Source organism: Rhea pennata, chromosome 4, assembly GCF_028389875.1.
Source record: "Rhea pennata isolate bPtePen1 chromosome 4, bPtePen1.pri, whole genome shotgun sequence".
In the NCBI taxonomy this organism is placed as follows: Eukaryota; Metazoa; Chordata; class Aves; order Rheiformes; family Rheidae; genus Rhea; species Rhea pennata.
In genome coordinates, this window is record NC_084666.1 from 49,598,564 (window position 1) to 49,623,968 (window position 25,405).

The 25,405-nt window shown below is 38.1% G+C and overlaps 1 protein-coding gene across 4 annotated transcripts in view; it reads left to right on the top strand.

Annotated features, from left to right (window-relative positions):
* The window catches only part of SLC10A7 (solute carrier family 10 member 7), a 153,324-nt gene that overhangs the window by 27,349 nt on the left and 100,570 nt on the right, over nucleotides 1-25,405 (top strand). For 3 of the 4 annotated variants that reach the window (XM_062573887.1, XM_062573889.1, XM_062573890.1), the window contains one exon: nucleotides 22,631-22,669. The exons of the other annotated variant lie outside the window; for it this stretch is intronic. In XM_062573887.1, coding sequence (XP_062429871.1) covers nucleotides 22,631-22,669 — 39 coding nt within the window. The remainder of the gene's footprint in view (nucleotides 1-22,630; nucleotides 22,670-25,405) is intronic. 4 annotated transcript variants of the gene reach the window in all.

Here is a 25,405-nt window from a genome sequence, read left to right on the forward strand (position 1 = left end):
TTTACCTTAGTGAAATCAGATGCAATTCTGCTGAAATTAAAGCAATGGGAATGGGTAAGAGTCGCAAATGAAAATTGAGTCTGTGTGGTTTACAATAGACTAATTCCAGCAACACTAATTGGTTTTTAGCTAGTCTCCTTATGCAAAAGTATGCTGTTGCCATAAAGCACAAGGTAGATATGTCAATAAGCACAATATTGTATTTTTGCCCACTGTAGTATCATATATTAACTGCTGTCTTTTTGCAAATATCTCTTTCAAATAAGTGAAGGTGGGCCTCTAACATGAAAAAAAAAAAAAAAAAAAAAAAAGAAGGCAAGTATCAGCACTGTTTAGGCAGTGAATGATTCTGAAGCAGAGCTTTATGTGTACATTTTATTAGTGGATGAGATGCTTAATTACAAATATAAGAAACTGAGTTTTGCTCAGTGGAGGAAATGTGGATTTCTTCCATTTCCATTCAGAAGCCTATTCCCTTTAACCCTTTTTGCAGAGATAAAGGCCTCCAGAGCCTGAGAGAATTTCATTCAAGGTATTTTGTGGATGTTTTCTCTTAGGTTTGTTTGCACCTATAGAAATAAAATAAAAATGAAAGATGCATATTATGCATAAGGTAAGCAACAAACTATGGAGCGATACTGTTAAATGTCATAGATGGGAAATGAGAGAGGATGCAACAGTTGTGTATACAGCATTTCAAATACATGTTGAAATCAGGAGTATTATTTAGAATGTAGAACTGGAACAGGGTTAATTGTTCTGCAGTGAGATCAATGCTTGAACTTTGTGCCATTTATAATACTGATCATTAATTCTTTTTGACATAGATTGACCAGGTTTTTGGAGGAGCTCCAGATGTTGTTCAAGATGTTGTTATTAATGTCCTAAATGGCTTTTCCCTCTCTGTTCTGTCTTCCTCATGACTGTAGTGACAGATAAATGGAAGATATTTCACTTCACATCCAAATTAGAAGTGTTAACAGTGAATTTTGTATGAAGGCCATTTTTTCTCTGGAGTTTGCTTTCATACTTGATTTGCCTTTATAGGGTATGTTGGTACTCCTCTCGTGCTACAATGCTCGTTTTTTCTAGCTATTGAGTTTTGGAGAAATGCCTGTGGGGAGTTCTTATTGTTAGAAAACCTGACGGAATAGCTGTGATTTCATAATAGATAATGGAAGAGAGCATTAGTTACCAGTGTTTGGATACCCACAGACATAAATCAGTATTCAGAGTAAACAGGGGAGTATTTACATGCTGAAGCATTTGCTTATTTGTTGTTGGAATCCTGTTGATGGCATATGACTTTAAAAATAATTTATTATATGCATATCTAAGCTGTAACTGCAGTATTTTAAGACACTGATCTCACAAAAACATGCTTACTTTTACACACTGTGAGAAATTGTTCATAGATTAGTACCTATATTTATATCACGTATATTTCTTTATCTTTAATATGCAGAAATAATTAGTATTTTATTGTTTGCTTTATTGACTGATTTAGCTGTTTGTTTCCTGTGTATTTTGCGAGGTAGACAACATACCTGTATATGGAATGCTGATTGTCATTTTAAAAGCAGTGTCGGGGGAGCAAGCATAGGGGAAAGCTCCATTACAAATTCTATGGCAAGTGAAGTCAGAGGGTGTATGATTAAGCATCTGTGATGCATAAAATGCCAAAATTAAAAATCCACACAGTTTATACTTCCTTTTTTTGTTTCTTGTAGTGATGCAATCTCCATTGATATAGTCACCTAGGTTTAACATGTGTTACCTTAACTGCTTTTCTTATAGCAGTGTGGTCTGAATCATGCTGCAATAGGTGATATATTTATTTATAAATATGGTGTAAGATTTTTGTGTTGTAGTGTGGATAACCTTTTTTTTTTTTTTCTGACTTTGCTTCTTTTGTGTAAAGCTGCATAGCTACTTGCATGCCACATCCATCAGAGAAGTAATCGATTAAAGTAATAAGTTGATATCACAGCAAAGCTTTTAGGAGAAAAGTTTATTGGGCAAGTGTTGTTTATATACAGCATACAAAACAATTGATATTGTCCTGTATTTTTAAACCTGATCTACTTTTGTCCTAATGACATATATGCTTGGTGAGAAAGCAAAGGAGAATTTGCTTCAATCACGTTGAGAAAAATCTGCATAGCATCTTTTTAATGTTGCGGCAGTATTGTCCTTCCATTGACCTCTAGGAGCTGTTCTGCAATTTGACCATCCATATTATCTAACTAGAGCTAGTGAATTGTAAGTTCTTTTTTTGATCCTTGATTCTTGATCTCAAAGTGCATTAAGAAACTGCTTAAATACATTTAGTATCATTTTTGCCACCAAGAGAGAAATATGGTAACTGGAAGAAAATAGAATCTGTGGTGTGAGAAATAGGGGAGAAAGAGAAAAGGTAGGATGCTTTGTGACCGCATGATTCCTTGTAAAGTTTAGCACAGGATTTTCAAACTACTTTCATCTGTTTCACTTTTTTCAGATTTGAGGCTGGGACTGACAGGGGTTTGTTCTGTCTGGGTGCTGATACAATATGGCAAATTATTCAGAGATTTCTGTGAAGGTCTGTTTTGAACACTTAAAATACCCTGAAATGAGGCAAAATTAAATCATATGGGCCTGCCTTTAAAAAAAAGGTTAGAATTTTATTTTTGTTCGTGTCCATTCTTTTAAATCTGGTGATAGAAGAGAAACAGGAAGAAGTCAAGATGGTTTTCTTGAAACAAAAAATGCACCCACAGAGAAGTGAAAGAAATGCTTGTTACAGTTGTTAGGCATCTCCTCTAGATGCTGCTTGGAAGTACGTAACTGTGATAATGTTCATAGTATCAACCTTGTGTATTTATAAGGCTTCTCTTTCTTGCAGGTTTAGGTCTCTTGAGTCTTTCTCTTTCCAAATTTAGGCAGTAAGTGTGCACTGGACTTTAGGAGCCTGTGTACCTCTTGGTGTGTGAAAAGGGCTCTCAGATGGGCCCTGCTTGGTTCAAAGCCTACAGCACCGCTCGTGCAGCAGCCCAAAGTGTCACATCTGATCTAACTTATGGAAGTAGATTTGGGGAGGGCAGGAATCTGACAGAGTAAAGTATGTGACAAAATCCAGGTACCCTCTGATAGTAGAAGCCTCTGGCATTAAAATAAAACCTTCGTCTCTCCTTGTTAGCAGCCCATCTACCCCACTGGGCTTAGTGCGTTATAAACTGCAGTGTAAGCCCAAAGTGGTGAGTCAAGAACTAAGTTGATATTATTGCTGTTGTCAGTGTTATGCTTTAGTGATAAAATTGCTGGCAGCTAAAATCTATGACAGTGAATTAGTCAAGAAGACGGTGTTTGGATTTGGAGTTTTTTTTTTTTTTTTTTTTTTTTTTTTTTTTTTTTTTGAGTTTTAAAGGTGGTTGATCATGTGGAGTGTTGACCTTTCAATACAGTCTGTACTAAATTCACTTATTCCTTGCAGTATTTTACTTTTGTTTTCCTTTGTCATATGTTCTTTCCTGGATTATCATTCATTAGCTTCTTCAAAGTGTTTAACAGTTCTTTAAAATACAGGATCACATGCATTCTGGCTTTCTGCATGAAAGCAGAGCTGGAGAGCAGGGAAGCTACAAGATCCCTATAGAAATTTGAAGACAATTTTGATACTCTAGTCCACTCAAAAATCGGCTGATACTATAATGTTTTTTCCCTTGCCAGGACCCTCCTTACCTTGTGTCATTTCTTGAGCTCTCCTGGGATGAGATTAGTCTAAAACAACGAAGTAGCCAGATGTCTGGTTCAGAGAGAGTCCCAGAGGCCAGGGTATGGTAGGCAACAGTAATCGCTTGGGGCTGAAGATCAAAGATACCTGAGAATTACTTATGGGCACATACTATGTGTCATTCCCATTATTAACAGTCTGAGGAAATTTGTATCCCTAATTAACCCTTTTGTTGGTTAAATTTTGTTGCCAGTACAGTCCTGTCTAGTATAACTATTTGTTCTTTTTGGTACTGCTGCATAAGTAGATGTGAATAAAAACAACTGTTGTGATATTCTCGTAGTAGCAAAATTTTGTAACCTATCTTGATCCTTACGCTCATAATCATTTATAGACGTTGGAGTTTAGCATGATTTCTTTTTTGCTTGCTATGCTTGACTTACAGCCAGTGTTATTCCTACACAGAATTATGTCAATAATAATAGTTAACTTGTCAGGGTAGTGTTTTTAGATCATTGCTTCCTAATCTAAGATGAATTCAGATCTAATCCTAGAGGCAGGATATCTGCAAATCACTGCTTTTTTCCTGCATTGTTGTTTCTAATGAAATGCTAATTAGTATTTTTAGTGATCAGCACCTGTTTCTATTATATACTCTAAGATAACAGACTGAGATTGTAAGTGCTGGCTTTGAATTCTTGTAATGCTTTCAAAATGGGTGGCTCCTGGGGAAAGAAAAATCTTGATTGCAACCTATGATGTATTTTATCCTCCAGATAAAAATATCAATGTTACAAGTAGTATGCCTGTATTACTAAATTATAACTTTGCCTATCACTAAAGCTGAAGATTTGGAACCATTTTTCTTAGCTTTTGAGTAATAAACTGTAGTTATCAGGGGCATGACTGTATGACCTGTTGTCTATGTTATGGCAGCTGCAGTTTCACTTTTTTTTTTTGGCATAAAGTAATCTTAATGCATGGCAAATGCTGTACATATGTGTGTGGGAGGAGATGAGCTTCTGGTTTGCGGACCAAAAATGTCTGCAATTTATTGTCTATATTATACATGTTTAACAATTCTAAGGGATGGTTTTGACTGAGCAGTGAGTGAGGAAAGGATCCCTGGAGTAATTTAAAGGGCTGAATTGATTTATCTGTTTCAATCTTGACAGTCTCTTTACAACATGCTACTCAAGCAGGAAGCCCAAAAGACCGACCTGACTGGAAATGTCTTGTGTTCTTAGATTTTCACTTTTGACATGGGTATGCCTCCTGTTTGCATCCTCCAGCATAGATAGAGCTGCTGCTTGATTGTCCTCACTCCTGCTTAGTTGCACACCTCATCAGTCTTGCTCCACATCCAAAGCAGTGCTTAAAAATATTACAGTATCTAAAGAAATGTAAGGGTAAAGTTTTCTAGTGATGTGGGATTATTTAGCCTTTCAGGCCCTGTGGCTGTCAGCAGATATAGTGGATCTTCCAATTAACACTATGAACTTCCTATTGAAATCTTCATAGGACAGCAATGGGTATTGTGTTCCTCAGAGATATGAGGAAAGGAGGAATGGTTCACAGGCAGGAAACAGCATCATTTTCTTATGAATACTGGCACTCTGGATCCTGGCATTGGTCATCGAAGCACGTTAGCATTGCTTTCTGGCTGTGTTCCCCTGATGGCTATCTGGGTCCCCAAAATAGTCTAGGCCAAGACAGCCATGTTGCCATAGTTCAGGCACAGGAGCTTCAGTGGAACTGCTTGGGAGCCATGTGCTGCTCAAAAAACTCTGGCTGGCAATTCTAACCTAAAGAAACCTCCTCTTTGTAGCATTTTACTGTGTTTTGCACAACCCTTGCGATTTTTTTTTTAAACTGTCTTTGATTTTGAATTTTACTTTTTAACCTTTTGGGAAATGTTGCAGCTGTTGTAGTCATATGCATTGCTCTGAAGGTCACAGTCAGGCCTGGAACAGGTGAAATACAGGGGTATTCCTTCATTCCTTCACCTGGTACAGGTGAAGTCAAGCCTGGAGAGTCTGATTTGGTGTTCTTTTTCCCATTACCTCATGTAGGCAGCAAGATGCTTCCCACAGAGCTATTGAATCGGTAGCTGAGGTTTTGAGGGTGCACTGCTAAATGGATTTGCAACATGTTTTAGATACTCTGTTTACTTCCATCTCTTCTGCTTTATGCCCAGAACTCTTAGAAACCATGCCACAGCTATTATTCAACAAGCATGAGGTCAACATAGTCAGCAAATGCTAGATTAGTGTAGACAAGTGGAAGCACTGCCATCTCCTTTGTTTTCAGGCTGCTGGGCTTTGTATATCAGCTTTGATTGCTAATGCCACCTCTCTAGGAGGTGACTGGATCTGAGGTGATGCAGGAGTTTCAGTTGCAGTGCAGGTGCAGAGAAAAGCATTGCAGAACTTGTATCCCTGACAGATGCCAGCTATTTGTGTATCTCCAGAGTTGACCTTATGAAATGCTGGTGGTTCTTAAACCAGTCATTGGAGTTTGGGATTGGTGAAATTGTTGATATCTTCTGCAATTAGATTGCTACTCAGTTTTTTGTTCAGGTAGCATATTTCTGATTTGTAGGAAGAAGTGTCTTAGGTACCTATAAAATAATTATTTATTTGCACTTAAGGAAAAACAGGCTGTAGAGCAGTTTTAGATGCTTGAGTAGCCAGAAAAATAAGGTGGTGAGTACCTGCCGCAGTCTGAGTTAATTTGTGTATGCTAAGGTTACATTGCATAATGGATATTGCGTGGGTATTACATTAAAAAAGAGTCTTTATGAATCCAAAAGAACTTCCATAAAGGAAAAAAAAACATAGGAACTATAGAGAACCTGCCCCCACGTAACTGAGGGAGCAGTGATCTCCAAAGAGTTCTGATGAGCAGCTGAGGGTTAGTGGATGGTATCTGTTCTGCTGGCACAGTTATATATGGAGAAAAACATCTGTCTGTTGTGTTAATGTCATCCTCTCTGGTATGTAAGAACAGAACCATTGGAACAGTGCTATCAAAGATGAGAGGCTGTGCAAATAATCAGGAAGAGTGAGTCTTGCAAATGAAAACTGTGGATGAACCAAAGTACAAATTGCAAGGGGAATTAGAATAAATCATCTGTATGAAACTAAGTTTGTTACCTCCAGGAAATATGATTTTTGTGGCAATGTTGACATATGAATTATATTTTAACCAGCATGAATGTACTTTCCTCCATACAGCAATTGCCTTTAGTAATTTCAGGAATATTCCCGGTTTTAAAGTCTCTATTGCTGCCTGAGCACATCCTGTGTCAGAAGTTTAAGCCACAGCTTCCCTTTCACTGTATCTCAGCCATTGCAATATTCTGAACTTTGACTGTGTAAAATAAAAGTAAAAAAAGAAAATCTCCTTTTGACTTCACAGAGACACTGGTCTGATCTTTGCAGCTTTGGAATAAATAGAAAATCTCTATGTCTATTCAAAAGCCAAAAAATCATTTGAATTGGGATACATTTGAGCATCTGTATTCATATGAAAAATGATGACCATAACTAACATAGCAGCTCTCTGCTGTGGTCCCTGGCAATGTACCTGTAAAGGGCCTTTCTCTGTAGTACCAAGTATTTGTCTCAGTCATCAAAAGATAGTTTAGTTTAGTTGCTAGTTTTACTTTTGCAGGATAACCAGAAATTCAATAGCAAGTCCAGTATGTCTTGTGCAACTTACTAGTACTTTAACTTGTGGAGTTTTTGCCTTAGAACTTGGAGAAGGGAGAAAGTGGATTAGAACAAACCTCTAGAAAACTAGGAATGTTCAAGAGATTTTTCTTCTTGTCTTTTACAATTAAATACACATCAGTTCCTTTCCCTACTTTACGGATAACCGAAGTCATTTATATTTAGAGATGGTGAAGGAGAAAGCCTCTACTGCGTAGTCCCAACTGCTGTTGGCTTTTACATCACCAACATAATAGTAATTGGTTTGTTGGGGCAAGGAAAAGTGTTGGAAGGATCATGAGAGTTGTCAAAACTTTTCATCTCCAAGTTGTGAGTCTAAAAAGTTTAAATCAGGACATGATGTAGGTGTATGAGCTTAGAAAAGAATCTTGATTATATTGATAGATTCTGTAACTCCCTAGGTTATCCTGGTGTTTTATCTGTGACTCTTGCAACATCAAATAAATTCAATGCAAAGAGCCATTTTTAACTGACCCTCACCTCCCCTCTTTCCAGTTTTGAGGGGTATGTTGCTAATAAGATGTCGTGAATACGCTGACAGAAGAGAATATCCATATTCTGGAAATGAATTGCATGTAAAGCAAAATTTTTTCAAAGTGTCACGATTTTCACGATAAGTAGTTTTTGTTACCATTATTTATCAGAGAAATAGTAATAGGCAGAATTTCTGTAACGGTTGTATTCTAAAATATTTAAATTACACAGTTAACAATTTTATATGGTCATTCTCTGACAGGCTATTGCTACGTGGTTTACCATGAATTTTATTTCTGTGTACTGGTAATAAATAACAATCAAACATTTAAAATATGAAATTGCTTTTGAATATTTTCTTCTTTGAGAGGGCTAGATAAATGAAAAATAATAATACTAGGAAAATTTTGCTTCGCAAGGGAATAAATAAACCTGCCTTTGCAAGGTCTGCAAAACATGATTTTAGTAAGATTATATTAGGTATCTGGTACCCTTCCATTTTAAATGGTAATTACAGAAAATATGTGTTTTAATTTAATTTAAAGTTGTATTAGAACTTAAGTCTTCTCCGCCTCCAGCATTCTGTAAGACGGTCTTGTATAAAATGAGCAGAATAGTAGCTTTTACTGGTATGTGTGCTTTTTTCTTACTTGTAGTATAACTGAGCTTGTATTAGTACAGAAAGCACATAAACTGTAAATCAGATTTGTAACAGAACAGCATTGAAACACACTGCATAATAGATTTAAACATTTTCCTTTAGTTAGAGAGCTCAAAAAAGGGGACATGTCAATTAGTTTCCTGAGTTATAGCAAGCAGCCAGAATGCAGAAATACTTTGTAGCTATCCAGGAAGGATAATTAGGAAGAGCAGGTCAGTTGTACCTTGTGTTTAAATCGTGTGGTCTCATTGGTCTTGTATGTGAAATCAGCACTATTTAATGGTTCCTGGCAATTTCTAACATGGGTGTTTGTATGCCTGGGAACTTGTCACAGGCCTTATACCTTAATCAATAGCTACGTCGTGTATGATGGCAGGCCTCGCGCTCCAGCCTGTAGAATAGCTTTGCTCCTGAAAATTCTCCAGTGTTGCAAAAAACCAAAACCAGCAAAATATGCTGAACTGAGTTTTGCTGGATGACGATGTGCAGAAATAACAAAGGCATGTTCTTGCTATTTTCCCCCACGCACACTCGTTTGCTCACTGAGAAATCCAGAGGATCCGCGAGGCTGCAAGTTGCATCTGCAAAGCAGTGCTTTGTGCTTGAAATTTTGTTTCAAGGTCTGACTCCTGCTGGCTGCAGCAGGATCCCATTTTAAAAAACTTTGACTTTCAGTAGTTAAAAGGCAACAAGTCAGTCCTCTGGAAATGTCGCGGAAAGGTACGCACAAATCATAAATAAGGGTAGGCATCAGGTACATTAAACAGCCGTAGAAAATGGATTTGTGTCTTTTGTAGTGAGGTAATTGGGCACGGGGGCTTGGCAGGCGCTGGTGCTGTGGAGTCAGCTGTGCCTGCCACAGGTTGATAGGCAGGTGATAAGGCGGCTTCGCCGAGGGTCTGCGCAGGAGGCCTGCCTAATATGCTGTCTGCCCTAAGGGCCTGTGGGAACACAGTTGGATTATTATGTTAATGCATGAGGCTGCTGCCCTCTTCCTATCCCAGCTGGGTTCCCTGTTGTTAGGAACTGCTTTGCTCTGACAGTGGAGTAATATACTTCATGATTGAAAGGGCAAAGGGGCTTGGAAGAAAAAAGAGCAGGCCTGCACACACATGTAAATTAAGGAGGGAAGGCTGGAGGAAGGTTTTCCTATAGGTGCAGATAGAAAGTTTATTAGGAAATGAGTGATATGAATCTGCTAATTGAATTGTTATTTACAAGTCTCATTTTTCTGATTTGTTTCTTTGTGCATTACCTCTCCTAATGCTGATGTACACTGCATTTGAAGTGCTTACCAAAGCAGGCACTTATGTTGATTTATTTTAAACCAAGGTGCTATAATACACTGGTACCAGTGTATAATGCTGACAGTGGTATATTTTTCAGGACTTTGATTACTGTTTCATGCTCTGCAACTATATTGCTACACTAGAGCTTATAGCAGTGATATGATATATTGTAGATAAGCGTATCAGTCTGAATTTTGTTGATACTTTCACAAGAGGAGGAGATAGATACATAGAGATGTTGGTTATGATGTTAGATCAAACTGAACTTGAAACCCACTAGCTGGTGACTATTTTGTGAGTTTTTTTTTGATTTTTTTTTTTTTCTAAAATGAAATTAGTTAAAGAACAACTCGGTTTCAGAATGAATGTGTGCAAGAATGAGGGAAAAATCCGTTTTTTAAACAGCCTCCTTTTTGATAACGATATTGCCTGTTATAAAGACACTTTCCCTACTATCTATCAAGCTTTTGAGTGGCAAACTTTGAGTCAAAATACTAGCCAGATATGGTTTCAGAAATCTTTGTCTATTTTACCCCCAAAGTGCTGATCACTCAAGTAGTTGTTAACCTAAATTAACTCTTTCTCTGGGAAAGTTGTTTTTATGAAATACTGCTAACATACCACGTAAAGTTGTTTGAGTGGCTTGCATATCTTATCTTTAGTCATTTATGTGTTGCGTGTGTAAGAGAGCCGTCTAGCAAGATGTTTCTGAATTTCTGATTGTTTAATTGCTTGCAGTGTATAAGTGGTTTTTTTTAACTGCTTGCACATTTGTTTGCATATCCTAATTCTGTTCTTTAGTTCTGTGTTCACACACGTTGCTACTCTGCATTGCTGTTAAGATACTTCTTTCCTGGAGTCAGGACTTACTCTTGTACAGAATAGTTAGCAGCTCTCGCACTTTTGACTTGGCACCTTGAACATACTTCTTAGTTTTGTGCAATTTGTGTATCACAGAGCGTCTTATGTTATTAAGGTACTTTAAAGTAGCAAAGAATTCCGGATCTAAGTTGCTTCTGCTTCTTTTTGCAAACTTAACTTGGTCCGACTGTGTAGATGCATGATATTCCAGGCTTAAATGGCATGATAAAATACACTTCTCCCACAACCCATGGATGGATTCAATGTCCAGGATGAATTACACTTACAGAATATCAGTAGCAGTTACTGTGTCGTGTTGGAGCCTTGTGGTGAGTGCAGTATTACCGATTTCTTTATTGAATTCTCCTTGGAGTTCTTTGTTCGCAAAAAGAATACGTTGGCCTTGCCTTTACAATTTACCAGCAAGGTGAGAAAAAGTTTTATCATTAAAATGTGGGGAAAGAGACCACATTACAAAAGTGTGCTCTGGTTTGGGGAGGGGTTTATTTGTTTTTTTTTTTCTTTCTTTTTTTTATAATCGGCTTTTTATTTTTCTTTCATTTTGGGCAGGCACTTTGTTTTTCAGTAATTACTTTAGTGGCATGGAACTTCGTGTACAAACCACGTTCAAGTGGCAATATTCCATTCTCTTTTCTTTGCCTTGTGTGTGTAATTTAGACTTTGTGGAAATGTTTCTGTTTTCTTTCAGGGAAATCTCTATGTAAATATTTTGTTTCGGGTCAGGTTAACCTGGGTCAGTTTTTCAGTTATGCAAACAAATCATTTTGACATTTATCTCAATTTTTGCTATAACTTTGGTGCTCCATGCCCTTGTTTCTCTTGATAGCCTGAGCTCCTTGCCTGTACCATCTCAGTGCATCGTAAGAGTTTAATAGCTGTGCTGCAACTTGGGAGACATGGAAGAGCTGAAAAGAAGAGCAGGGACAGAGACCATCTTCCACTAGGTACCTGAGCAACTCAGCTGGAAGCAGTAAAATGCCAAAATAAAAAGGTTAAGCTATTTCTAGTTAGACTTAAAGAGTTAATTTAAACTACAGTAGTATCTGAGCACCATTTAAAAGAATGCAGTTGCATGCATAAAGATTCCTCCTTTTTCTCATTCTGGCAGTGGCTATAGTGCTAGTATTTTCTTATAGTGCATTTCTTTGCATCTTTTTTTTCTTTCCTATCACAATATTGCAGCATTTAGAGCTTTGGCTGGGCTTACAAGAGTGTATTTCCAATACCATATCATACTGATTTACAGTATAGCTAAACCTCAGGCCATTTTTTTATTTTTAATGTATTTCTGCATGATATGGAGAGACATCTGTTGTGGCTAGCGTGATATGAAAATCTCTGAATCTTTTATCTGTGACGCTTCTGACATAAGCTCCATAGAGCTGGGTTCATGGATCTATGCAGTGGGCCAGATGACTTTTTATTTTACAAAGCTGATGCTTCAACTTGCCTCCCTGTACTCGCTTCTTTTTTTTTTTTTTTTTTTTTTTTTTTTTTTTTTTTTTTTCCCTCCAGCTCTTGGCATTGCACCACAAATAGCAAAGCTGTACCCAGTGGCAGGAGTGACAGGAGCTATTACAACAATGCAATTAAAGCCATTCTAAGCAGGTTTGGATGGCATAGCAGTTAAAATGTCTAGTTCTACTACTAACTGCCCAGAAAGCAAATATGACAGTGGGATATTTATAGGAAAAGCAGTGGTGCAAGCACAGCCTTACAGTTAATGCAAAGGGCACCTTTTAAAAAGTGGCCTTGTGCTTTCATTTCACTTCAGCAGGGAAGTAATACTCTTTGGAGTTGTGGGATGCATTGTTTAACTAGACCTCTAATCATGTTATGGATGATGTGTCTCCAGGAGAATCAGGGGACAAGACCTTTAAGTGTTTTTATCACAGCTTAAGATCTCAGAAAATGTGAACTTAAATAAAAGTATGTTTGGGAGTTTGTTATTGCTGTGTATTCTTTTGAGGATACCTTCTACAGTAATTTTTTTTTAAGAGGAAAAAGTCACTTACAGTTATGAAATGTTTGACCAGAAGAGAGCATCAAGTTGGCAGAGTTACTTATACACTGTTGTTCAGCTGAGTCTCCTTTATTAAATCATTGCTTGGCAGCCCATTTGTTTGGGTGTGAGAGCTTGTGTCTTTACTACTATGGTAATAAGCCTTGAGTCACTAACAAAATGAGATATGAATAAGATTTGTGCGAGTAGTTTTCCTATGAAAGTATTGATGAATGGTTACATTCTTTTTTACCCTCTAATTGTGTGGCGCAGTCTGGTTAAGTTCTGATGTCAGCTGTGCTGCTAAGGCTTGTGCTTTACAGTACTGGGATAGAAGGGGAAAGAGGTTACCTCCTGTATCCTGATGTCTAGGAAAATTATGGAAATAAGCTGTCCCTATGATGAAAAAATGTATACAGCAGGCTAGGCTGTATGTAGTCTTGGGAGCTTAGAGCTTCCTGGCATTCCAGAGCATTATGAAATTTATGGAGAAGGAGGAGGTCAGATGCTAGATCATGAGGTTTGCAGATACTGCATACATATCATGCATTCAGTATGAGAAAGCATGTGTTGTTATGAGGCTGTCAGCTTTAAATCACTGCTTGTTGAAGTGTTTACACTGGCACTGTGTGGTAATCTTAGTATTTACTTTCACAGTTTTTAAGTAGAGGAGGGAAAAGAGAAACTGCCTCTGTTTATTCATGTCAGTTTTCAAGAATCCACTGTAGATATTCAGGTTGTTGAGCAAAGCAGGAGCCGACACTGGAAGGTACTTTTTGTCTTGCACACAAGTCCACTTTTGTGTTCTGTACTGCTGCTGCTGGGAGGACAGAGCACTGGAAGGTAAATTACAGCTTTGAGGCCCCCTGGGTGTGGAATATGGCTCTTCAAGGACTGTCTCGCACAAAGACCAAAAAAAAGTGAGCCATTTTTCTTCATCAAGTGAGAATATTGGTGGCTGTCTCAGCTGACAACCCTTCTAATTGTCAAAAGGAAATAGGCAATGGTTGTCAGAAGAAGGAAATCTGTTTGCTGTAACCTCCTGTGAGGATAGACATGAGGCTGCAGAAGGTACGTGTTGCCTGCGTTTGTGTTTCTGCAGAGGGTAAGGCACCCAGCCACTTAGGTACTTGGTATGGGTGCAGCTGTGGGGTTCAGGGTAAGGCGAAGATCAAAGCAGGATGAAGCTTAGTGTTGTGCAGCAGGGGATAGACACATGCTATGTCTCGAAGCCTCTCTCCTGTACTGGAGAACACCAAATCTCATTTTCTCATCTAGGAAGTGGACATTCCAACTTGTTACAGAGGGTTTTCCCTCCTAATTTAGTGTATATGATCTTTCTGATACTGATTATGAAGGCTTTTGCTTTCCTTCTTCTTGGTAACGTATGTCATCTGAAGTAAAATGATCCAGCCATATAGGCCGGTGTCATTTCCCAACCTTTGCTCAGCATGGCTTTCCTGTTACTGATCTGTAGATCCCATCAAGTATCAACAGAAGTTTGGAGACTGGCACATAAATGTTCATGTAATCTGAGTACTTAATTTTGCTGTACTTGTAAAATACTTGTATTTTGATTTTACTGTCTAGAAAAGTCTCTTTACTGTCCTAATTTTAGCCCTTATCTGGTGTTACCGTCAATCTTAAATACCATGGTGAGCCTTGGTTCTCCCTTGAGTCAGAGTAGAAAGTTGTGACTTCTTGCTGATTAAAGGAATCTCTCAGTACTGCTAAAGCTATTGGTGAAACAGAAATCTGTCCATGGAGCAGGAAATACACTAAGTAAGTTTAGATAAAAAGTTTGCCTTTTGACATTCTTTTGATAGGTTGTTATGTGTTCATAAATATTTTTACCAAAAGGTTGTGATGATTATAAGGAATTACAAAAGCGGGAGAGTGAAAGACTGATTTTCACCCAGAAGAACTTCCTAGGTAGCCGGCCTGCAGAGTCCCCAGCTTGTTTCCCTGCACTGCTTGTGTCAGGATTCTGAGCCTGGCTCAAGCAGGGCAAACTTATACTCGGGTGCAGCAACCTCTGCCAACTCTGAACAGATCTGCAGTGTGCACAGCTTCATGTCCATGGCTCAGTGAGGTGTTTCAGAAGACACCAGTCTCTGGATGACATTCCCCTGCTGAAATGTGAACAAACAACATATTGATTATTTTGTTGTTCTGGTGCCTTTTCAGCGTCATTTCCATAAAACTGATGGTTATTGAATGTTGTTTAAATATAGGAATATTTTCATATCATTCAGCATAACTCTAGAGGCAGTTTGGGGATTAGGTGGTATCTTTTTCATGGCTGGCAAATATGGTGGACCACAGGGAACATGGTAATAGATTAAAAAAAAAAAAAAAAAAAAAAAAAAATCTCCATACGCTTTTTTTCTTCCAAGAGAGAAGAAAAGGTTATTTGTACAGTACCATTCAAATATAGTTATCATCAAAGTCTGAGTTTTCCTTTTCTTATTTTTTTTTCTTTTCTGTTCTCCACCTCTCATCCCGCAAAGTACTACTGTTGCGGGGCCTATCAAATATACAACACGTGGGGCCAAATTCACGTGCAAGACGCATGTTAAAAACTCCTGTTGAATTCAATATGAAGTGTATATACATCTCCAGGGGTCCATTTGTTTCTCAAAGATTATCCTGAAATGTTAAAAAAGGCATGTACTTTGCCTTTGAGGGGGCAACTGTGCAGTGAGAGATTTTGTTGAGCAGTTAACACTACCTCTTTTATTTTTGCCATGCTGTAGCAGGATTTTTATATGCATTTTAACAGTTATTTAGGAGTCCCAGTATGCTTAGAAAATAATCTGAATATATGTGCCTTTTTTTAAAGCTGCATCATAACTAGGTTACTCCATCAATACAGTACACTGACTGGGAGCTGCAGTTAGAACAATATGTAAAAATACAGCTTGTAAAAGATTTCCTTTATTAACTGTCATCATCTGTAGAATATATGTTCAAATAAACGTTGTGTAATAACTAAATTTGAGATTAATAGGCCCCTTAAGAAACAGCGAAGTCATTCAGGATAGTCAGTGAAAAATAGCCTGTAAGACTGTAACGTGCACATATTGTCCTGCTTACATGCTCTCTCTGGTGTCATTCCCATTTATCAATGTCGGCAGGCTCTGTTCTCATTAAAACACTCTTGCACAAAAGCAACTTAATTTTCTTAAGAGAAGAGGACACCTGATTCAATTTAGTGCTGAAAACCAGGAACTTGAATATATATTTTTTTTCCCCATCTGAACTCAGATGAATAGTTATGAACAGCAACACAGATTAAACCTTATTAGGTGTATTTATATTCTGTTTGCAGGAACAGTACTGTGGCAAATGGCTTTCTACAGAACTGTAACATCTTATTAATGGAAACAGCAGTTAAGAAATGAGCTGTAGTAACACTCACTTGAGATTTTATTTTTAAACAGGAGATTGAAGGAGCCCTTTAAACGGACTCTGCCGACTTATTCAAGCTACTTTTGATGTCTTGTCTTCCTCCTCCACCTTCTTGAGCTACACCGATCTTTTGAGGTTGATAAAATTCCCTTTTCTGTCTTGTTTGGTCAAACCCTTTCCGTCACTTCTTCAGAGTCAGTCTCTCTCTCTCTTTCCCACCCTCCTTCCTTACCCCCTTTTTTAAAAAAAACAAAATTTTGTTTTTTTCATTAAAAGGAGACCTGGATCTATTAGAATTCTGTGTTGATAACATGGACATTATAAAATGTTACGCTACCACATTCTGCTCTCTTTTACTGATGTAGTACTGCCAGAATTCTTGTCTTTCTCTCTCCAGATCTTTATACTGTTATATATTTTTCTCTGCTTCATTGTGCTATGTGTTTTTAAGTAAGGTATTTAGCCTTGCACTTGGTACATGGATTGTATCTCACCATGCATGTCTGAAAATGGTGACGTTTTAACTGCTGGTAATTGCAGGCCTACACAGAACAGCTTTTTGTGAAGCCCAAGCTGCTTTGCTTGGAGACATTTCAAGACGTGTCCATTTGGTTCCTCTCCACCAGCAGCTGTGGCCCTGGACAGGCCTTAAGGCAGCAGGGTGGCTGAGGCCATGCAGGTCCTAGCATGTGATACACTCTCTCCCCTTATGGGGGCCTGGGGACTGCAGGTCCTCATGGAGCTTGGAGGCACTGCACTTAGGAGGGTTGCTTCCCCCAGGTCTGCCAAATAAGAGTCAAACCTTTTAGTGTTAACTACAGTAGCAAAGAAAACCTTTTTCTTTTTCATGTGGTCCAAATGTAAAGCTGTGAGGTAGCACTGTCAGGTTGTCTTGCTGTGAGTCTGCAGTAAAAACAAATGGTAGTTCCAGTTCAGTTATACATAGCCATTTCATTTGAATCTTGTTGATGATGATAAACTCACAGAATCACAGAGTGGATGAGGTTGGAAGGGACCTCTGGAGACCATCTAGTCCAACCCCGCTGCTCAAACAGGGTCACCTAGAGCATGTTAGACAGGGTTGCATCCAGGTGGATTTTGAATGTCTCCAGAGAAGAAGACTTCACAACCTCTCTGGGCAACCTGTTCTGGTGCTCTTTCACTGTTACAGTGAGTTAGTTCTTCCTTATATTCAAATGGAACTTCCTGTGGTTCAGTTTGTTCCCATTGGCCCTTGTCCTATCACTTGGCACCACTGAAAAGAGTCCAGCCCCATCCTGTTGACATCATCCCTTAAGGTGTTTATAGACATTGATAAGATCTCTTTCCAGTCTTGTCTTTTCCAGGCTAAACAGGCCCAGCTCTTGCAGCCTTTCCCTGTAAGAGAGATGCTCCAGTCCTCTAATCATGTTTGTAGCCCTACGCTGGACTCTCTCCAGTAGTTTCATGCCTCTCTTGTACTGAGGAGCCTGAAATTGGACACAGTACTCCAGATGTGGTCTCACCAAGGGCTGAGTAGAGGGGGAGGATCACCTCCCTTGACCTGCTGATGCACCCAAGGATACTAGCTCCAGTACTGAGCCCTGGGGGGCACCACTAGCTACAGGCCTCCAACTAGACTCTGTGACACCGATGACAACCCTCTGCCAATCCACCTCACTGTCCACTCATCTCCTCCACATTTCTTAAGCTTACATATGAGGATGTTACTGAAAACAGCATTGGAAGGCTTGCTGAAGTCAAGGTAGACAAACATGCAGTACTCTCCCCTCATTGACCCAGTGAGTCATGCCATTGTAGAAGGCTATCAGATTGGTTAAGCATGATTTTCCCTTTGTGAGTCCATGTTGACCACTCCTGATCACTTTTTCCTCCACATGCTTGGAGATGACATCCAGGATGAGCTGTTCCATCACCTTTCCAGGAGATGAGGTTGACAGGCCTGTAGTTTCCTGGCTCTTTCTCCTTGTCCTTTTTGAAGATTGGAGTGACATTGGCTTTCTTCTTGTCCTCAAGCATCTCCCCTGAATGTCATTGTTTTTGTCTGTTAAGTTGCTCATATGAGCTGCAAGATCACTGAGCTAGGACAGAATAGATATTTATTCACAAGTTTACAGCATCCTTACCTTCTAAGATGCAGAAGCTCCAATTTTTACTCCAAATACTTCCAGGATATCTTTCCATCTTTTTTTTTTAATGCATTCCTGCTTCATTATTATTAGTAAGATACCTAGCGTAATACATTCCCAGACAGTTTAATTTGATACCAAAATAAAAGGAGATGGAACTGACTGCAGAATTTGTTCTCTATTTAATTCTATTGAAACATTAGCTTGCTTGTTTGATTTGCTGCCAGATCAGATGTACTTGAATGCAGCAGGTGCTTGCTGCTGTATTTGGATACACGCCTATGAGGAAGGAGGTATTTGGCACTTTGGTTACAATCTTGCTGTTTTCTTCTTCCTTCTCTCTCTTTTTTTTTTTTTTTTTTAAAAAAAAAAACTTTTATTGTAGCTCTGAGGACTGTCTGTGATCTTCTTGCTATCACCATTAAAAATTCTAGCAGTCTTTTCTGCACACATACTCCTGGCAGGATAAGGTAGGAGATAAAAGGAGATAAAGCTTTGCAGTAGACTCAGGTATGGGAAGAGAAAGCTTATTTCCAAATACAAAATTAGGTTTCTCTCAGAAATGGGCTAGTTCCTCTTCATCTGAAAGCTTTCCACTCCAGCTGATCCTCTCAGGAAATGCAGACGATGAGAGAATTTCCTCAAACTTGGTGGCATACTGAGTTGACTGAAATTATAGCTGTTTAATGTTGAGTTTGTTGTTTAGTGAAGCTAGGGCTTATTATTTTAAACTCAAGTGGAGCTGTACGTATTGTTCTGTAATAGTCCTGTTAGAGTACAGACAGTGTTTTTGGTCTTTATCTCTGAGTTGCTATAAATCTGAATAATTGGTCTGAATGGAGCAGGCTGCTTATCTCCACTGCTACTTTAGAATGGAGTCTGTCCTTGCATTTAAATATGTGGCTATGCATTTAGCTTATGAAAAGATCTTACCATTGACTTTAGAGAGTCTATAATAAACTACCCCTGATGTTAATAGGAAGTGCAGTGTACAGTTTGCGAACATGTGCAAATCTGAACTTAAAATTTTATAGGGCCAGCTAAATGTTTTAATATTTTATTGTTAAGCTGACTGCAGGTAGTCTGATATCTGTTAGAGCACAAAAGGAACAAACTCTTATTAGTTACTATTATTGTAAAACTTTTTAAATATTTCAAATAGAAAATTAATTCCTAGCGATATCATGTGTCAGCACTAATGTTTGTTTGTACCATGCCTCTAAGGATCTCAAAGTGCTTTTCAAGCAATGAATTAATTCTGACAGTGCCATGTGAGCTGTGTGGGCAATGTTATCCCCCTTGATAGAATGGGGTTGGAAGTGCAGAGTGGTTAAATTTTACAGGGTCACACCACTGGCTATACATTTAATTATAATTTGGAACAGTTGGTTCAGTTTACTACATATTTGTTTAATGTTGAACCAGAATCATAAGCATAAGCCCCAGGCTTGTGAGTGTGAGAAAGATTTAGTTCTGAGGCTATTTCAGGAAAACACTTTTTTTAAAGACATCTGCAAATATAGTCAGTGACCACCCTCACTCTCTAAGGCAAAATCATCTGGGTGAACTTCTGTAGTTTCATTCGTGGTCTACCTGACTCTTCTTTTTTTCTTGTAATGAGCGTTTAATCATCTGTTTTGGTCAATTTCTGGTATTTTGGACAAAGAAGGGGGGGGGAAGGCAATCTAATATACCCTAACCAGTTATGAATGATGACTTTTGCACAAGATGGGCTGAATACCTGAAATGTAAACTGTGTTTGAGATTGTTTTCTTATTAGCTAAGAGCTTGAGAATGGTAAAGCAGAAGCCTTCCTTGTGGGTCAGGAAGAAGGAGGTAAAGTATGGACTGATAATGTCGAGGCAAGAAGAGACCACCAGACCTAGCTAGTACCTCTCTTTACCGCCTTGCTAGGCACAGACTTTTTTCAGGAAGGGAAGATATAGTGTGATTTAAGTAAAAGATTTTATATCTGCAGATGACCTTCAAATCAGGACTGACAGCCAGTAGTGCGGTTAAACCTCAATGCGCAGGATCTTTCCTGGTATATCAGTTCTTGCCAGCAGCTGCTCTGTTCTTTGTGTATTATTAAAATGACCAGCAAAAAGGTTCAGAGCTGCCTAGTAAGATGTTTCTCTTGTGTCGATTGATGTGGTCCAGCAGGCTCACCTGCACTGCAAGCAGGGCTTGGCCCCCTTCCAACTGGAATAAGACTGGGTATTTTTGTATGAAATAAGAGTAAGCTTAGCATGTCAGAGAGGGAAGAAAGGACTCTTTTTGCTCTCTGTCCACTTTGTGTAGACTTTACCAGCTTCTTTTCCTGAGGAGGGTGAGTGACAGTGGTAGACAGAAATGTAGCTGTCACTCTGCACACAAAATCTGCGTGGGGAGGAGGGGACCGTTAAGTTTCCTCCCAGCCTTCTGGTGCAGAAGTGGAGCCCAGATGCTGCTTTCTTTCTGATCTAGCAGTTGATTTACACTGTTTTATCTAGCAACGATTGTTTTGCAAGGAAGGAAGTCTAAAGTATGCTTGAAAATAAAGGTCTAGGTTCTCCTTCATGGATTCAGAGGCAGAATGTAATACAAGGGGGCTCTCTGCATCTTCATCAGATTGAAGTGAACAAATGCATACAGACTGCGTAAAAAGAATGGCACCTGCCCAGCAAATACCAGAAAGGTTTGATAAACCTGATTAATTTTTTCTTAGCGTAGTGATAATAGGATCTGGAAAAGGGACATATTAACAAAGGATACCTACAAGGACATCTCCTGCATTGATCACATACAATAGGTTTGCATGCACGGATGTGATGTTTTTCTCTTTTGCCACGTGAAAGTATCATCTGTACAACTTCAAATGCAAGTTAAAAAGCCTGATTTAATCCACACTTGTTGAAGAATTGTTTTACGTAGTACTCTCTCTTGCTTTCAGCTATGATCTCTGACAGGAGAAGCTGCTTGGACTTATGCCTCTTTTTTATGTTCAAAAAAGGAATACTGATGAGGAAGAGGTGTTAAAATATGTTATTGTAGTTTACAACTGTCAACTATAATGTTTTATTTAGCTGTATCTATTCAGATGCTCCCTCCGCAGCATGGAGCGCCATATGCCATTGTCCCTGTTAGTAAGCAAGTCAGCAAAGGTTTCCAAGTCTGCATTTGTTTTTTCGTTTGGGCCACTGAGGACCTGCGGTCCGGTGCCATCTTTTATTGATAGGGCTAGTAGAGGAGGAATCTAATGAAATTATCAAAGCTTTGAATTAATTATGAACTTGAATAAGAAAGCTAAGCTCTCTAGAGCCAAGGATCTCATTACCCATTCACTCTCATTGCATCCTCTTATAGAGCAGAAGGCAGGTTCAGCTATGGCTCCTACCCCTGAATTTGGACTTTATTCAAACTTGCTAAACTCACTAGCATCCACTTGTTATTAATCTGTGGCTGAAAATGTCCAGGGTGATTAATTTGACTCTGCTCTAGATCTTCATGCAAATGGTACGTTTCCCTCCCCCCGGTTTTCTCTTACTTGTGGCTTTTCATCATCAGACTGGCTGCCAAACAAGAGTTTCTATTCTTTCTTGCTAATTGGGGGAAGCTTTTCAAGACTCAAGTTTTAACTTCCTGGAATTTAATGAGTTAATGTTCAGAAATAATACTACTACCTTGTATTTCCTGGATATTTAGGTAAGCACAAAGGCTTTTAAAATCATTACCAAAATTGTTTGTTTTCTTATTTTAGAGGATTATATAGTAAAAAGTAATGATTATAGGCATTTTTGGCCTCATAATTTTGCAGTTATTTTTGTTATTTGTATTGGAAATTTGCTGGTCAAATTACAGAAACTTCTGAAATTGACAGTGCTTATTTATTATGAACAATTAAATTGGTTTATTTGCCTGATTAATATTCATTTTAAAAAGCTGTTAAAAGCCTATGAAAATGCACTGGTTTAGTTCAGTCAAACTGTATTTATTTTAATCAATGGGTTAATGTGTAAAAGTGTTACCAGCGAATTAGAGCAAAATCAATGAGACAAGATTTTACGTGATTCTGGTTCTCGTAGATATTCGTCATAAGCTTGCTGGCAAGGGTTTTCTTCTCCCCCTGCTTTTGTCTGCTTCAGCACATTATTTATGAATTCATAAACTGGAACCTATCAGTCTTCATGAGTTACAGACCACTGGCAATTTTTTAAGCAGTAGCTAACTTTGCTTAGCGGTTTCTGTGTACGCATGTATTTAGAGGATCTAATAGCTTATTGGGCCAAGGAACGACATTTCATTCCTGTACTGTAGCTATTTTACCATTGGTTGTATTTATCTTTTCTCTCTTCAGGCAGCTGCTATATTTAATTCAGCCTTTGGAAGTTTTTTGGTAAGTAATGCAATATTTATACTAAGTAAGTGCTTTAATATTATTGTCATTTTTAACGTTACTGTTGTTATATTTTTAACATTAATGTTGTTGGAATTGTGCAGTTAAGCTGGTAAGAATTTAAATAATCTTTTTGTTTATTTCACTGTATTGTTAAATATAGATGCCACAGTTTTTTATTTTTGTTAAATGCTTGAGAAAAATGATGAATAAACTGTCTCTGATCACGGTAAATTAATAATGTGTAAACACATCTTAATTTTCTCCTTAATGGTTTAACAGAATCTATTATTATGCAGATGTTTCAGACATGGGCATCAATATATTGATTTTTCTAATAAGGCCTGTAAAATACTCATTATTTTCTATCAAGAGGCCATGGATTTTGAAAAGAAAACATGACCCAGCTGATCAGAGAGTAGATGCTGATTTACTCTGTGACATGTCATTTGTTTAGCATATTTCACTGTCAGTGAAGCCACTCTGCCTGAGGAACACACTGAAATACCTAGAAATGGGGAAACAATCAATCCTCCCAGAAATGTAACTGTTTCTTTAGAAAGCTAAAACAATATTTGTGGATGCAGTCATCTGCAAAGAGTCAGAAAACACATTGTAAAGAGAACTTAATGTTTATGAAGAAAACATTATGAAGAAAGGAAGAGTCATTGATCTTTTGTTTAGAGAGATGTCAGTGACTATTAAGTACAGATTAGTTTACATATATGCAAACAAGACTGATTCTTTGATTTATTTGTGCAGTTAAAAATGGAAGTTGTTCTTTTTAGCTAAAAGTTGTGTGTATTTAAAAGTAAACTTTTCCAATTCCAATCTTGTGTCACCAGAAAGAGGGCTAATTTGTAGTCACCTTGTATGTTTGCAGTCCTTGTGTATAAAATGAATGATATAACAGTGTAAATGGGGAAATTGAAGTCAGAACCACAGGAACAAAGTAATTTTACTTTGTGCTTATCTAGTGTGAAAAGTTGGGAGCTTGTGAATGTAAGTACCTAAATATACACTGCCAAGAGAGAAAGTTGCATGTTGTTTAGAAGTTACATGTTATGCTGCTTTGTTTTTGAGGATATAGTTTAAAGTATTCTCCCACTCCCCTTTTTAGGAGGTGTTTGTAAGTTTTGGGGATGTAACCATTCACACGTTAAAAATATCGGTTCCCAAATGCTTGTTCCTCTTTGTCTCTTACAGTGTCCTCCTCTAGTCATTAAAAAAATGTTCCTCAAATCAGAGAATTCCAATGTTAAATTTTTAAGTCTTTGTATGTGCTTGGTATTTCCTCTTGTTTCTCTGCACAAGCTCTAGGTTTGCTGCTGTCCCTAGCTTTCAGTTCAGGAGGTTTCTGTGACTACTCAGAGGCCTCAATTCAGCGGTCGTTAGCAGAATGGCTTTTGACTTCAAATAAGAATGTAGGCCCCCGAGCATCTGACAGCGATCCTGGGTCCTAGTAAAGCAGCATATCCATATTTTGATTTCCAGAACCTAACTGAAACTGTTTGAAGACATCCCTGTTGAAGCAGCTGAACTTGTTTCTAAGTTCATATAATACTACTGACATAAAGAATTGATTTTGATCTTTGTTCCATCATTGGAAAGTTTAATTTATCTAGAAATACCTTGTTTCATGCTTTATTGACTGGAGAGTCAGTGTGATAAACACTTTTAAGAAATTCCCAGGAAAGATTTTTGAAAAAAATAGTGAAGATTAGCTAAAATCAAGCCACAAGACCGGCACATTTTTTTTAAATAAAGTGACCACTAATGAGTCACAAATACACAAGCATTTTAGTCTTACTGCATTGGCATAGTTTGAACTCATGATTGTATAGGGGGAGTATGTATATATGACATGAAATAAACCCCAAGTTTGTTTATTTAAAGGTTTTTATTGTTTGTTTGTTTGTTTGTTTTTAACTTTTCCAAACAGGATGTTAATAGGATGAGCCTTGGGAATGAGAATGCACTGGACTGACTGTAGGGTGAGGGCTGTAATATGTAGCCAGAGTTCAGTCTTTTGCCAGTGGCATAGGTCTGCAAGGCCTTTAATTGAGGGACTTCTGACTGTCACTAGCATGTGGTCAAATTCTGGACTTTATGCAAGTTTTCCATAAACAATTTGAGAAGCCTTAAAAAATACATATACCTGTTTGAAGTCAGATCTATTCGCCTATATAATATGAAAATATCTGGCCTGTTTCTGAAAAGATAATGGGCGCTTCTGGGTGGTTGATATCTTTGATAATCAATCAGTTAATATCGGTGCCTAACTTATGGGCTTGGCCATATGTGCAGATGCTATTTCCTCTGTCTTTATTTCATAATGAAGCTAAATAGCATTTGCATTTTTCTTATTAGTATCTGATGTGTTTTCTGTGTGTGTGCCTCATCCCAGCTTTATTTATGAATCTGTGTACCCCAAAACATATATATGTCGTAGAGATCATTTGGAAGGATCAGACTATTGGCAAGGCTAGATTTTTCTTATTTCCCTAATCCTGCAAAGTGTAGCACATAGGTGGATTGCTGCACTTGTGTGTTGTTGTCTGCTTTCAGGCTATGCCCTGTGGGGCCAGTGCCTGTGTGTGATGGTGTAAAACAAGCTGATTTAAGAGGGCTAAAAGGTGTACATGTCCTGTGCTTCTATTTTTTTCTTCTTCTTCAAGAACAGGAAATGATCTTTGAGAAGTTGAAATAAAGTGTAAAACAAAGTGTTATCTATAG